This window comes from Typopeltis vanoorti, chromosome 19 (assembly GCF_054136105.1).
Source record: "Typopeltis vanoorti isolate ZY-2024b chromosome 19, IOZ_Tvanoo_1.0, whole genome shotgun sequence".
Taxonomy (NCBI): Eukaryota; Metazoa; Arthropoda; class Arachnida; order Uropygi; family Thelyphonidae; genus Typopeltis; species Typopeltis vanoorti.
Genome location: NC_143567.1, coordinates 90,226,825 through 90,242,831, shown reverse-complemented (window position 1 = coordinate 90,242,831; position 16,007 = coordinate 90,226,825). Strand labels below are relative to the sequence as shown.

The window sequence follows — 16,007 nt, the reverse complement described above, 5'->3', positions numbered from 1 at the left end:
TAACACATCTAAACAATCAACATCCCACATTCACCAACAGTCATACCACCTACCCCTCCCAACAATATGGGGTTAAAAGCCCTATATAACAGAGCAAAATTAATCCGTTCTGATAACAGTGCTCTAACTACCAAACTTGAACACATTCTCAACACTTTCTTAGCCAATGGTTATCCCCACCAAATCTAAAAATATTAAATCCCCTCCAGAACAGAGACAACACAAAATCTATCACCATTCCATATATCTGGGTCACATCTGAAAAATTAACAAAAAATCCTAAAGAAGTACAACCTTACAACCACTTACAGACCATATAAAAAATTGATATTCCTTATCCACTCTGCCAAAGACCAGTCACATTCCCTAGACCTACAAGATGTTTACCAGGTTCCTTGCAGTTGCAAACTGTCATGTTATGGCACCAAACAGGTAGGACAGCCAACATCAGAATTTCTGAACACATGGACTATGTATGGTTCCACCATGACAGCCACTCTGGACTTGCTGACCATGCTTTGGACACCCACCACAGGATAAGCTGGAAGAAGATCATTCTACTCCACTTTAGCAAATACAAATATGAGAGGCTATTCCTGGAATCTGCCTCAGCACTAAAAAAACTTCCCAAACTTTAACACAATAGGTGTGTGTGTGAAGTTTCCCCATCCTCAGTTGGAAAGCACTCATCTTCAGATCATCAAGCCCAATGCCAGGACTACCCAATTTATCCTACTAGAGGGCGCAATTTAGGATTCTTCAGCATCATTTATCCACTGTTAGTGCCTGCATGCACATATCATTGTTGTGTTCCCTGATGATGGCAATTTTACTTTTCCAAAATATTGGAAGTATTAATTAAAGTTATTGTAATGAATATTCAGTATATGTAATAGTTACTCCAAGAGGAAATGTTTGATTTCAAATGGAGATCCCACTATTATTAAAGAACTGCATTTTGGCAAAATTGACAAAATTGTCCTCTCTTCAATTAACAAAGAGATTAATGATTAAGACAAATTCATCATTAAATGTATTAAATGGTTTGTTACAGGTAAAAGGAAAGGAGAGTAGTACTGCATTGGCAAAAATAGTATGGATGGGATTTTATGTTGGTAACAGAAAGTTACTTATAAATAGAAAAAAAAAAAAAAAAAAAGTAGGTGAAAGTGAATGCCCAGAGAGAAAATTGTAATGCAACCAAAGGGTGACAATGGCAAAGAAGTGTGGGTAGTGGGTTGCAGAATCTATACAGGTAGTTAATGATTAACTGATGTACCACTAGATGATAAAAGAGTTCATTGTCATCTATATACAAGAGATGACAGCATGACTGCTAGTTTTTTATTTCCTTTATTTGGAATGGGATGAAGATAGGCTTGTTTCCATGCTATAGGGTACACATACCAGATGAGCACAGATTATAAAGATGATATAGGACGAGTATTATTTTTCGAGTGCAATCTTTTGGCAAGATACCAGAGGGCTAACCATTACTTAAGCATGCAAGCATTCTGCACCTTGTCCTCTCAAAGTCTGATTTGGATTTGCTGATTTTTTTTTCAGCAGTTTTCTGCTGAAGTATAGGCTGAGTGGTAAGCTAATATTTTGGTTTTGAGTCACAATAAGTTTATTTTATTTTTTGACTTGCAAAACCATGGTTTAATAGTGGTTTAGGTTTTGTAAGTGGAATGGATAGGGAAATGAAAACATTCATTTATTTGGTTGGAGCAGGTATTTGGATCAAAAGAGCAAAAACAATAGTCAGCCCAATGAAAGAAGAAATCACACAGATCATCCCATTTGACAATATTGGAGTGTCAAAACATTAGAATGGCTGGATGAACAACATGTTACATGAAAGGAGACTTAGACAAAGTTATGGTGAGAGTTACTAAGAGGAGTGCTGATCTCCACCATATATTTATTAGGAAAACCAGTTAAGATGAGATCAAGGGTAATGAAAAATGAAGAGAAATATCCATTTTCATTACCCTTGCTTTTATCTTAACTAGTTTTCTAGTTAAGAAGAGATCAAGCAAAGTGTACTTTGAACAGATGAATGAACAGCAGTACTTGACAATGTGCCTGTTGAGGTTACGTTTAATAACAGATCAAGTTTAGATGTTTGTAAGTGCTGGTTGGTGTACACTGTTTTATGCTGAAGCTAAGCTCACAAACGTTGATGAAGTGGATGTGAACATTTTTTTGATAGATGATTTCTATCTTTTTTGGGGGGGGGGGTGTTATTTTTTTTGTGTTTTTTTTTTTTATATTTTTATATTCTAGTCCACAGATGAACAGTTTATGAAAAATGAAAGACTGTTGTTGGCAGCAAACATCTCTGCTAGCTTGATCAGTGGAAACAGAAAATAGAAGTGTTTAAGGAAGACCAACCCACTGTTTGAGTATTTGGACCATAGATAGCCAAGATTAAAAAGACAAATGATGAAAAAGGTCAAAGTGGTAATCAAAATTTAGAGAGCAACACAGACAGCAAACGAATGCAATTGAATCAACAAGGGAATTGAGCCAGAGCAGATCATAAAAAAGAGATTCAAGATTTGCCATTCTCTGACATGGGATATCAGATTTGAAAACTACATAGACAATCTGCCTTTAGGGTAGAACAAATCCTGCAAAGTGTAGTTTGGATAGATGGAGTGAACAGCAGTACTTGACAATGTGCCAGTTGAGGTTACATTTAAAATAACAGATCAAGTTTAGATGTAAGTGCTGGTTGGTGTCTTATGTTGAAGCTAAGCTCACAAATGTTAGTGAAGTGGATGTGAATATTTTTTGATAGATGATTTCTTTCTTTCTTTTTTTTTTAGGGGAGGTTGTTACTTTTTTGGTGTTTTTTTTTTTTTTTTTTTTTTTTTTTACCCACAGTGTTAGTGAAATACATGGTTTGTGGTGAAAGGAAGTTAAAGAATAGGAGGATTTGAAGTGTGGATTAAATACCAACAGCAATGTATCCAACACAGAATACACTAATTTATGGTCTTGATAATTTCCCCTACAAACTGACTTCCTTCAGGTTGATCTCTCAGATTAAATGGCAGATGGATTATTCACTAGCTGATCAGGATTGCTCCTGATATGTTACTATCACGTTTGGTCCCATGTAGTGAGTAACTTGCGAAACTATTTTACTGCTACATCCTCAAATAGCAGAGATTTGGGATCACTAAAGTGTGTTTGACATAGTCATGAAGCTGACAGCCACACTTGTGGGATGAAATGAGGTGCGTGTGTGTGGACTGGAAACTATTTTCTGTGAATTAAATATGGTAATTGATTTTTTTTTCACCAGGTGATGAAAACCATCTACTACTAAGAGATTCAGTTGGCATCTGCTTCAATTAGGGAAGATGCTTTTTTTTTGGCAGCTATGTTCATTTTTTATCATTATTTCAAGTTATTTAAATTACATTATTTGTTCTGATATTTTTCACAAGGTGCTTTCTTGTGGCAACTTGTTTAGGAAAATTCATAAGCTCTGCATTACAGGTCTGGCTCCCACTGACGAGACCTCAATAAAGGTCAAAACCGGTATGGGTAATGACCATTGCCTTTAATGCATAGCATCATACATCTCTGCAAGGGGATGTGCTTTACATTAAGGGAAAAATACTAAGGAAAGCGATCAGAGCTTAATCCACCTTTACCACGAGTTGCACTACCATGAGTTGCCTAGACTTGTACTACGTGCAGACGCAAACTCGACTTACTTGTCTGTTTGCTCACTTGAGAAATAGGATTAAAAACCAAGTTTATATAAAATTACTTCGATTACTAAAATTATGACATTTGCTGTAGTTCAAATAACTTCCATTTATTTTTTAATTCATATCTTAAATAAAGACGGATTTTATTTAAAGATCTATTTTCTTTCATTATTTCTTTCATTTTTATTATGATAATAAAATATGATATATTTTATTATCATAACATACATTTGTTTTGTAATCAGGTCAATAATTTCATCATCATCGTCACGAACCATGGGCTCACTGCCCGTTGATGTCCGATGCCTGCTTCACTATCTTCTTCCACCTTTCTTTGTCCAGTGCACAGTGTCGCAATTTTTGTACACCCATTCCACACCAGTCTTTTATATCGTCTATCCATTCTCTGTATGGTCTACCTCTTCTGTTTAAACCATCCAAATTACCAAACATAAATGTCTTTATCTTCCGGTCGTCACTCATTCTACAGATGTGTCCAAATAATTGCAGCTTCCGTTTTATAATCTTCTGCATTAGATTCTGTTTTGGTTGTATCTTCTGATAGAGCTCTTCACTGGTGATTTTCTGTACCCATCCTATTCTTAGAATCTTTCTGTAACAAGTTCTTTCAAATGCCAAATGATTCCTTATTTATTACTCATGTTTCAGATCCATACAGTACACTGCTGAAGATGCATGTTTCCAGTACTCTTAGTTTTGTTTGCAGGCTGATCACTTTACTTTTCCAGATATTATCCATGGCCTTCAGATTTGTTCTTCCCTTTGCAATCCTGATCTTTATTTCTTTTTTACAGTCCAAGTCAAGTCAGTTTACTTCCCAAATATGTGAATTGTTCTACATTTTCTATATTCCATCCACTTGTATCTTCTGTTTCATCTTCTTTTCACCAAATACCATTGCCTTTGTTTTTTCCAAGTTCATAACAAGTCCAAATCTCTTCTCTTCCTCATTTAACAGTTTCAGTGTTTTTTGTAGTTCTCTTTCGTCTTCTTCAATAATAACAATGTCATCTGCAAATCTCAGATTGTTAATTCTCATTCCGTGTACAGATATTTCTTTGGCATCTTCCTTCAATTTGTCCATTGCTCTTTCTAAATGTGTGATGAAAATGCTTGGTGATATTGGGTCTCCCTGTCTAGTACCTCTGCTTGTTTTAAACCATTTCCCCAAATCATCACCTATTCTAACTGCTGCAACTGCATTCTGATAAACATCTTTTAATAGAGCTATTAGTTTTTTTATCAAGTCCATAGGATTCCATAACTGCTAATGTCACTTTCTGGTCAATACTGTCAAATGCTTTCTGAAAATCAACAAAGCAAGTATATATGTTTTTGTTTTTTCTCCTAGCTTTCTCTGCTATTAACCTCATTGTCAAAATCTGTTGAATTGTAGTTCTATCCTTCCTAAATCCTGCTTGCTCGTCTGCAAGGTATGCTTCCAATTGTGTTCTCAGTCTTTCTGTCAATATGATCATCATCACTTTACCAAGGTGACTTATCAAGACAATTGTTCTATAATTTTTACATTCTAGCTATTTCCTTTCTTGTATAATGTTACTAATATTGATTTCACCCACTCCTCTGGCATTTTCCCTTCTTTCCATACCATATTACATAGTTGGTGTATTTCTGTAACCATATTTTCACCACCATATTTAATCATTTCTCCAGTAATGTTATCGTTACTAGGACTCTTCTTGTGTTTTAGCCGTCCTATTGCTTTTTCTACCTCTCCTCTTAAAATGTCCATATCATGCTCATTACCTGGTGGTGATATCTGCTTCAATTCTTCAGTCAGTTTCCCAATGTTATCTGAATCTGGTTTTTCTTCATATAACTCACTACAGTATCTTGTCCACCGCTGTACAATTTTTTCTTTATTCATCAATACTTCACTTTTTTCGTCTTTAATTGTGGTCTGTTTTGGTTACCACTTTCTATTAATGGTTCTAATCATTTTGTATACCTCCCTTGTTTTATGCTCTCCATAGTATTTGTTCTATATTGTAGCATTGGGCTTCTAACCATTTCATTTTATCCATTCTGACTGCTTTTTTCACCTCATTACACTTTCTTCTATATTGCTCTTCTATTTGTTCTGATGTATCCCTTCTTATCTTCAACATTCTTTTCTCCTGTACTAACTTCAGTGTTTCTTGTGTAATCCATTTCTTCTTGATCTTCTCTTCTTCTGGTACTGTTTCTTCAACTGCATCTTCTATCACCTTCATTATTCTTTTCACTCTTAAATTCGAGTTTTTTTTCTTTCTCCACACTTTTAAGTTTCTCTTCTAACACTATTCTGTACCTTCTTCCTATTTCTGCTTCACTTATTCGTGCTGTATCTCTTCTATTCTGATGTTGGGGTTTATATTTCTTTTTTAATTTCAACTTGATGTTTGTAATCACTAAACTATGGTCCGAGTCTATATCTGCTCCTTGAAAAGTTCAACATTGCTGTACTGATGTTATTCATCTTCTTTTAATTATAATCATATCATGTTTTTGGTTTTCCCATCGTTTGTATATTGATGTTACAGATCATCATCTCGTGGTCCACAGCAAATTCTAACAATTTTTCACCTCGTTCATTTCTTTCTCCGAAACCATATTTTCCCATGACTCTTTCCCAACCATCATTATCTATTCAAACTTTGGCATTTCAATCTCTTTCAATAATTAGCACATCATGCTTTGGTATTGTTTCTATTGTCTCTATCAGATCTTTGTAGAATAAGTCAATATCCTCATCTGTGCTGAGGATATTGACAATATCCTCATATGTTGAATGGTTTTGCCTGAAATCTTGCTACTATGATTCGTTCATTGACTGGTTTGTAGCCTAACAGTGCCTCTTGAGCTCTTTTGCTAAGAAGGAGGCCAACTCCTGCTTTGGTGTCATGTCCTGACCATGTTACTTCGCATCCATTGATCTCTCCAGATGATGTTCATCTCATCTCTGTCAATCCTAGTATATCCCACCGATATCTCTTCATTTCCTCACGAAGTAGTTCTAATTTTCCTGACATCCTGAATGTCCACACATTCCATGTTCCTACTGATAACAGTTCTGTTAGTTTCAGTTTCTGTTTCCTTTCGGTATCCCACTTTTCGATCCAACCCCGATCGCTCGATTCATATCGTGGGTGACACCCGAGCCGGCATGTTGTAGCTGTTGATTGTATAGGCATCAGATAACAATCGTGTTTTTTCGTGTCAATAATTTGCAGTGGCATATTTCTTCATGTTAATACTTTTAAAACGTCTTGTAATTAAATACTGTCAAAACACCAGAGCATAAATAAAAAAAGGGAAAAATCTAATAATTTTTCTATTATTTGTTTTATAACAAATGTAGCATCAGTAAGTGACCTTCTCTTGTTTGTCATTATAATTCAGTTATGATTCTAATTCTTAATTTTTGTGCGTATTTTTCAGACATTACACAGTAAATTTAATAATTGACTGTGTTTGCTATGTGTCCTCAATAATTTTTAGTTACAGATTTTAATCCTTTTTTGAATACTGATATTATAACATTCATGACTTAGGAAAGAACTTGATATTGTCAGCATTCAGGAATGCGTTAGCAGAGCTAATCTCAGGTGGTATGGTCACCTAAACAGGATGGGCGAGGAAAGATTAGCAAAACAAGTGTTCTCTGCAAGGTTGGCAGCAAAACGACCCAGAGGAAGACCAAGATATAGGTGGATTGATACGGTACAAAGTGCCTTAGACGATAGAAATACAAGATCTGATAATGTTGGAGTCTTGACAAGTAACAGACTGATTTGGAGGAAAACTGTAGATAGGAAGTTAGTAATGATATAATTTTTTCATGTAGTACTATCATATCCTGTACACCCCTTGTGGGTACATGGCAGGAATTTAATGATGATGATAACATTCATGACTTTTTCTTGAAGATTAGTTTAAACTTCTTGTGTGTTTGGTCATTCTTTACCTACATATTTTATAATTTAGCATTTAATTATAAATTCTATCAATTCCAACTGATTTTCTTAATCTTCAAATGTGCATATTGTTTTTTTAATTCATGTGTATATTATTTTTAATACTTCTGATATTTTTATTTATTCAACTTCTGTAATTTAGTACATTTTTTCCACTGTCATCTTTCTATTATAGGTATACAATATTTATATATTCACGCATTTATTTTGCTCCATATAACTCATATTCCAGTCACTTAGAATAACCTTATCAATAATTTTGCTTTATAAGTTTGTCATTTATATTATTTCTTATTCTTTTATGTTCTTCATATTTGACAATATTAGATTTACCTTTTTAATGTTTATAAATTGCTATTTTTTTGATAACTTTTATTTCATTTTCTTCTTTTTATTTAGTCTTTTTGTCCTATTTTGCTTCATACATAACTTGTTTAATCTATGTTTGCTTGTTTTTTTTTTTTTCAACATGAATCTATTTTCTTCCACATTAATATTTTTAAGAAATTTCCAAAACTCCAGAGATCACTATGAGAAAACTAGAAAAACTGAAGTATTTTAAAAATATACTTGCCTGAGATGAGTGGACAGCCATGAAAAATCAAAATTGACACCAAGGGGCAGTGTGAAACAATAGCTTGAACAGCATGTTCTGTTAGATTTACACATCCTCTCATACATACTTCCTATGAAAATGGTATAAATATAATACTGTAATTTTGACTTAAAATATAACTACATGTATAATTTTTTTTTAAACCAAAAATAAAGGTTACAATTTTATATCTTAGCAACATATACCAGAGTTTATAGTTTTTGTTTTCTGGAACTGACACAGCCAGAGCACTAAACACCGTTATGTATCAAAATATATTTGCTTGAGTTACTACATGTTACATAGTCTGGAGTGAAATTTTTTTGAACATTGTTACCACACTGAAAAATCATGTTTTTCATGATTTTCAAGATAAAATGTCAGTCCTGACTACCACATAGTTAACAATAACCAAAGCAAAATCTGTGCATAACTTTACTTTTATGTTTTAGGTGGTTCTCTCTACAGATTGCTCTGAATAGGGGTACTTTAAAACACCCTGCACATAAAAAAAATATACATGCATAGTGTACATATATGCTCACATATACATATAATAAATAAATAAACAATGATAAATAATAATCCCCCCCTCAAAACAACAACAACATTAAGTTGAACTATTTTTGATGTTAGTGGTTAGTGCTAGTGGTTCTCATTGGGGAAACATTAATTTGATGTTTGCTGATTGCATGTTTATTTAGTATTATGTCCAAACCGCCACGAAGTCTGAAGACTAAACATGGAAGGTCAAACACTTATAGACCACAATAACTATCATACCTTGCCTTGAATACATTCAATGCTGGAGCACATTTCACCCGTTCTGGCAATGCATCTCACCCATTCACCACACCTACATTTAATCAATGATAAGGCTAATGATAAGTATGGAATTTATCATAGTTTCCTGCTCTGTAATTCCATACTCACAATAATACATATGAGGCCTTGATCAGACTTCGTATGTATTACTGTGCACAGATTTGGTCATAAGTTTTCATGGTGATGAGGATATGTTAGAAAGGAGGTCCAGAGAATATTCACAAAGGTGGTCAGTGGTCTCTGGAATGTGGAGCACAAAGACAGATTGAGAGAATGTAAATTGCAATGCCTCATGAATAGTAGGAGGGGGGGGATATGATTGAAGTATATCAGCTAGTCAAAGGTTGTTATCAGGTTGGCATGGAAGAGATTTTTCATAGAATGGGAGAGTTGGGTAGAACAAGAGGCCATTGCTGGGAACTGTATAAGGAGGGTGAGAGCAAAGGAGTGGCGTGCAGGTTTTTCGCATGGAGAATGGCTGAGAGTGGAATGCATTGCCTGAGTCTAGACACACTGAATCAGTTTAAGGCACGGCTAGATGGGCTTTGTATGTGATAATGATATACGCCAATGATATGAACCTAATGATAAGGCTATGTTTGTTTGTTTTTTTTTATCTCAAAGTAGTTTCAAGCAATTTTTGTCTGCATTTATTAGTATGATAGGATAGATTACTGAAGCAATTTAATGTAAGCTTTAAGTTAAATTAACAATTTATTACTACATTTAATCAATTATTACTGAAATTTGTTATATAATTACAATAATGTTTAATGGTAATTCCATATATGAGAGACTATTCAACCTTTAGTACCTTGCTATACTGGGAGAAAGAACAAAGTGAAAATATACTGTGCCTGAAGAACTTTTCAGGAAATACACAAGATAGAAGGCTGTTCAAAAAAAGTGGGTAGCAGAGCAGTAGTAGCAGAAGAAATAAAGGAAGAGGAAGAAATTCTGTTCTGGGATTTCAGAAACTTCATACTTAACTCCAAACTAACAGATTTAGTAGCAACTAAATGTCTGTGTGAAAGAGTAGTAAGCTGATGAGAGACAAGTTATTAATAAAGTAACTGCTCCATTTGTCATGGATTTTTAGGGAGCTCATAGGGATACCAACCCAAATGTGAAAATAGCAATCGACTGCTGTCATTCATATTAACATTGGTATAGAGGAAAAATAATACCTGAAGTGAAAAGAAAATCCAATTTTGTGGATGCTGTGATGATTGTAATATGTTTCTACTACAAAAGATTAGAGATTTAGAGGCATTCTAAGAAGAAAAAAATATTGAGGTATTTACTGGCAAAAATAAGACTGGAATTATAAACATTCTTGTTTGTGAGAAATAAGACAGGATTGAGTTTTGCAATCACAAAAGTTAACTGACTGTCAGAACTTATACTGAAGAATGTTGTGAAAATTGGAAATTAGAGTTGTAGATATTCGTAAAACTTCAGTGCCAACTCAAACTATGATTATGAGTCGAAAAGAAAATGATATAAGGGCTAGGGCGTACCTCTTAAGCGATGCGCAGCCACATCGCCCTACAGCTGTGAGAAGTGGACGAGGGCTACCGCATCAAGGGCGGGTGCAGTTAAAGAAGCGAGCCCAGCAGGTGGAGAGGATGTTGCGAGTGGGAACACTGAATGTTGGAAGCATGACTGGAAGGGGAAGAGAGGTGGCAGACATGATGAGGAAGAGGAAGTTGGACATTTTATGTGTGCAGGAGACAAGGTGGAAAGGGGGAAAGGCAAAGGAACTGGGAGATGGATATAAATTGTTCTACTCTGGAGCGAATAACGAGGGAAGAAATGGTGTAGGAATTGTGGTGTGTGGCAGAATGAAGGGTGAAGTACTGGACGTGGGTAGAAGGAACGACAGGATCATGCGAATGAAATTGGGTCTTGGAGAAGAGCGGGTGGTCGTATTATGTGTATATGCCCCGCAAGTTGGTTGTACAGCAGAGGAAAAAGATGAGTTCTGGAACGTGTTAGATGAAGAAATGAGGGAATTGGAAGAAAATGAGATGGTGATTGTCGGAGGAGACTTGAACGGGCACATAGGAAGACAGAATAGAGACTGTGAAAGGGTGCATGGTGGCCACGGAGTGGGAATGATGAACCAGGAAGGAGAGAGGGTTGTGGACTTTGCAGTAGCGTTTGATCTGGCAATTGTGAACTCGTTTTTCTTCAAGAGGGAAGAACATTTGATAACATTTAGAAGTGGTAACAACAGCTCACAAATTGACTACATTTTGACTAGAAGAAAACATCTTAAGGTTGTGACAAATTGTAAGGTAATTCCAACAGATCAAGTAGCACAACAACACCGACTGCTGTGCGCAGACTTTAAATTAAGACCGAAGATAAGAACTTCTGGTTGCCATGGGATGAAGACAATTAAGTGGTTTCGCTTAAAAGAAGAGAGTGTGAGGAATCGTTTTGGACTGGAAAGTGTAGAAGATTGGTGGAAACATAATTCAAAAGTAATCCTGAGCTGTGCAATCGAGGTGCTTGGTGAGACATCTGGAAAGATTAGAGAGCAGAAGGAGGGTTGGTGGTGGAATAATGATGTACAAGTGGCAGTGACAGCTAAGAGGAAGGCAAAGCAGAAGTGGGATGAGTCAAGAGTGGAAGAGGACAGAGAGGTGTACAAACAGAGAAAGCAAGAAGCCAAGAGAGTTGTGGCACAGGCGAAGACTATGGCATATCAAGATCTGTATGATCAATTAGAAACAAAGGAAGGACAGAGAAAAATTTACCAACTAGCGAAATGTAGAAATAAAGCAGCTAAGGACATCTTACATGTGAGGCAGATCAAAGATGCTGAAGGAAGAGTATTATGGAGGGATGTGGACATAAGAAACAGATGGAAAATATACTTTGAGGGACTTCTGAATGAGGAAAATGCAAGGACTCACAGAGGAAATGGGCAGCCTTCTGAGGGGATGGTGCAGAACATCGGTAGAATGGAAGTGATGGAGGCCATGAAGAGGATGAAGAATGGAAAAGCGGTGGGCCCCGACAGAATTCCAGTGGAGGCATGGAAGGCACTGGGGGAAGAGGGAATTGACCTGCTGTGGGACCTGTTCATGAAAGTTTGCCAACAGGAAAATATACCCGAGGAATGGAGGGAGAGTACTCTTGTTCCCATCTACAAGGGTAAAGGGGATGCACAAGACTGTAAAAATTACAGAGGAATAAAGTTGATGTCCCACACAATGAAGATCCTAGAAAGGGTTCTTGATGGTAGATTGAGGGAGGAGGTGGAGATTGCAAAGGAACAATTTGGCTTCATGCCTGGTAGATCAACAACAGATGCTATCTTTGGGTTACGTCAGATGATGGAAAAATATCGAGAGAAACAAAGGGAGCTACATCTGGTATTTATTGATCTGGAGAAAGCATACGATAGAGTGCCAAGGCAAGAAGTCTGGAGGTGTCTGAGGGAGAAGAAGGTGCCAGAGAAATATGTCAGGTTGGTGCAGGAAATGTACAGAAATGTGAAGACAAGTGTTCGGACCTGTTTGGGACAGACAGAAAGTTTTCAAGTAACAGTTGGCTTGCATCAAGGGTCAGCATTAAGTCCTTTTCTGTTTAATATTGTGATGGAGGTGGTAACAGAGGAGGTGAGAGAAGATGCACCTTGGACAATGCTGTATGCAGATGACATCTTGCTGTGTGTAGATTCAAGAGAAGAAGCGGAAACTAAACTGGAAAGATGGAGAAAAGTTCTGGAAGAGAGAGGTATGAGACTGAGCAGAAGTAAGACAGAGTATATGTGTTGCGCAGTGGGCGGTGGCCAGGAGACAGACCTGGAGCTGGAAGGAAATGTCATCAGGAAGGTGAGAGACTTTAGATACTTAGGTTCGACAGTGGAAGAAGATGGAGGAGGTGAGAAGGAAGTGGGATGCAGGATACAAGCAGGTTGGAGGAACTGGAGGGAGATGGCTGGAGTGTTATGTGATAAGAGGGTGCCGATCAATCTGAAAGGCAAAATTTATAGGACAGTAGTGAGGCCAGCTATGAAATATGCTATAGAAACTGTGGCCCTGAGGAAAAATAACATTAGCAGGATGGAAATAGCAGAGATGAGAATGCTTAGGTGGATGTGCGGTGTGACCAGAAAGGATCATCTGAGAAATGACTATGTCAGGGGAACAGTGAAAGTTACGAACTTAGGAGCGAAAATACAGGAGGCAAGGTTGAGATGGTTTGGTCATGTGATGAGGAGGGAGGACGAATATGTGGGAAGAAGGGTCATGCAGATGGATGTGCAAGGAAGGCGGAAGCGTGGGCGGCCAAAGAAGAGATGGAGGGAGCTGGTAGAAGAGGACTTGAAGATGAAGAACTTGGATGTGGTGACAGCCCAAGACAGGAAGGTGTGGAGGAGACTCATAAGAAACAGTGACCCCACTTAAGTGGGAGAAGCTGCAGAAGAAGAAGAAGAAGAAGTTGTAGATATTCTAGAAATTTTGGCAATCTGATAATGTGAAACTTATATGAGAAAGAGTGCAATGCACTGTCACAGAAAAACTTCAGAATGGATGTACAATCAACTGAAAAAGTTAGTGATATAGAAAATGGAGTAGGATGAAGTCCTGCGGTACTCCAGCAATAGTGGACAAGCTTTGAGAATAAAGATCTATGGTAATATACAATCAGAGAGAAAGATGGCAACTCAGTTGTAGAAGTCAAAGGGCAGACCATAAGAAGGGAAATTACTTAAGAGACCTTTTGCCAAAGCCAAGCTTAATCAAATACCTTGAAGGTATTATGAGCAACCACTTACAGATTTCTTGATATTGGTTCAAAAAAAAATGAGTGACACAAGCAAGATGAACCTTTGATTACCAATAGTGACAATTCAATATTGGAGACTGTTTATTTGTTGAGAGATTTCCAGACAGTGTAGAAGACTAAATGTTCATAGATTTCTAGTATTTTATAACAAAAGAGAAGTGAGACCAACTGGACAGAACAATTCGATAATCAACATTTGCCTTCCACCTCCCTTCTTAGAAATACAGTTAAGTCTCGCTATAGCAAACAACATTAAAATTCATTCACTGTAATAGTGAATTCATGGAACATCCTGATCAAAGCCTCAGCATCATAATGCTATGCTAAAAGAAACTCACTAGAGCAAACTATTAACTATAACAAACTTTTCCTATGAATTTGCTATAGTAAGAGTCAACTGTAGTTTGAAGATGGGCTAATTATCAAACTACAGGATAAATACAAGTTGAATTAGGAGTATAAAAAGACAACACAAAATAGGAGTCAACCCTGGATCACAAGCCTTTAAAATGGTGTCAAAATTATCATCAGGACTAGAAGACTTTCTTTTTTTTTTTTTTCTGGTATCCACTTTGGACAAGATTGGACACAAATCTCTTTCAGATAAAAAAATAAATAAATAAAAATAAACGTTAAATGTCAGTTTCAGATAGTACAGGACATTTACTGAGATCATCAATACAAGAATTCAAGAAAAGTAAGAGTAGGAGATTTGCTTTCTCCAAAACATATAAGCCATGTTAAATATGTTTTGAATATGATAAAAATTGCTTACTTTGGATATGATTCAAAATTCCTTGTTTTAAAATTATTTGAAAGGATGTGTTTACAATTTGCTTGAAAATTTTTAAGCACTAGTAGGAGGAGTGGAGTCCGCAATAAAACTTTAATGCAGAGTAGGAAATGGAAATGTTTCTATTTCCTAATTGTGAAGATACTTCATGCACAAACTTTTAAAGGATTAAACCAAGAATATAATTTCTTGGCATCTTTAATTTATTTAGTGTCTCCATTCTTATAAGAACTTTCAGTGATACACAGACTCTCTCTCACACACACACACACACACACACACACTGTGCACAGTTGGATCAGAAGACTGGAAACAATAATCAAACCAAAGAAATTAACACATAGGTACAAATGTCACACATGTGGATGAAAGCCAACTGTGTGAGTGCTGCTTAATTGCCTAGAAAACTAACGTCAACAGTACCTTAGTCTAAGACAGATAAGTAAGGAAAAGAACAGAGGTGCATGGAGAATAGTTAGGATTATCTGGCAGACATGAGAACAATTTAAGAGAGATTACTAAGGATGTAAAATGTCTTAACATTAAAGAAGGTGAAAGTTAGGTTTCATGGGAAAAATCGGAATGCAGTTTAGCAGACTGAGAAGGGAACATCACTGAGGTTGGAACTGAGACCATGCATACTTAAGACACAGATGTGGAAAGTTTTGAGAGGTTCTCCTTTTATCTGCATGTAATTATTTTTCTCTTTGCTTCTTTTTTTAATTTTTTATTTTTTTTAAAGTCTTATAAACTCAAGAAGATAGATAAGCTCCCCTAGAGAGCTTTCACAAACATCAATGCCTTATGGGAATCAAACCTGTAGCCATTATAGCAAACAAGTAGTGACTACTTATCAACTGAGCTACTGGCAGACTAACTTTTCATAGTTGTTCTCTACAGTTTGTTCTCTACCCATAGTTCAGTGAAATATGGATCAGGAACAGCCTTCATTAAATGCTTTGGTCAACAGAACTTCCTGCTGTACACGGGAAATTCTGTCTGTTCATACAAACCTTTCAGATGATGGTGATTTCATTCCTGACACATGTTTTAGGACTGCAGTTATGCCTCTTAGACAAGCAATACAGGTTATTTTTCCACTGATTGAATACCCAGTATATCTCACCTTTTGAGAAACCAGTCAGATCTACTGTCTTCAAAATCATAGCTCCAGCACAGGTACCCACAATTAGTCCCCTTTATCGAACTGTGAAAGATTCTTTGTTTTTCTCATGCATCACCATGTTGCCTAGAACATG

The 16,007-nt window shown here is 36.3% G+C and overlaps 1 protein-coding gene across 4 annotated transcripts in view; it reads right to left on the bottom strand.

Annotated features, from left to right (window-relative positions):
• The window catches only part of LOC150096328 (protein AMN1 homolog), a 164,024-nt gene that overhangs the window by 85,408 nt on the left and 62,609 nt on the right, over positions 1–16,007 (bottom strand). For all 4 annotated transcript variants that reach the window (XR_016549951.1, XR_016549950.1, XM_090409358.1 and 1 more), the window contains exon 6: positions 8,304–8,415. Coding sequence is in view for 2 of the 4 variants with exons in the window: in XM_090409358.1 (XP_090265484.1) it covers positions 8,304–8,415 (112 nt within the window). In the remaining 2 variants the exon portion in view is untranslated. The remainder of the gene's footprint in view (positions 1–8,303; positions 8,416–16,007) is intronic.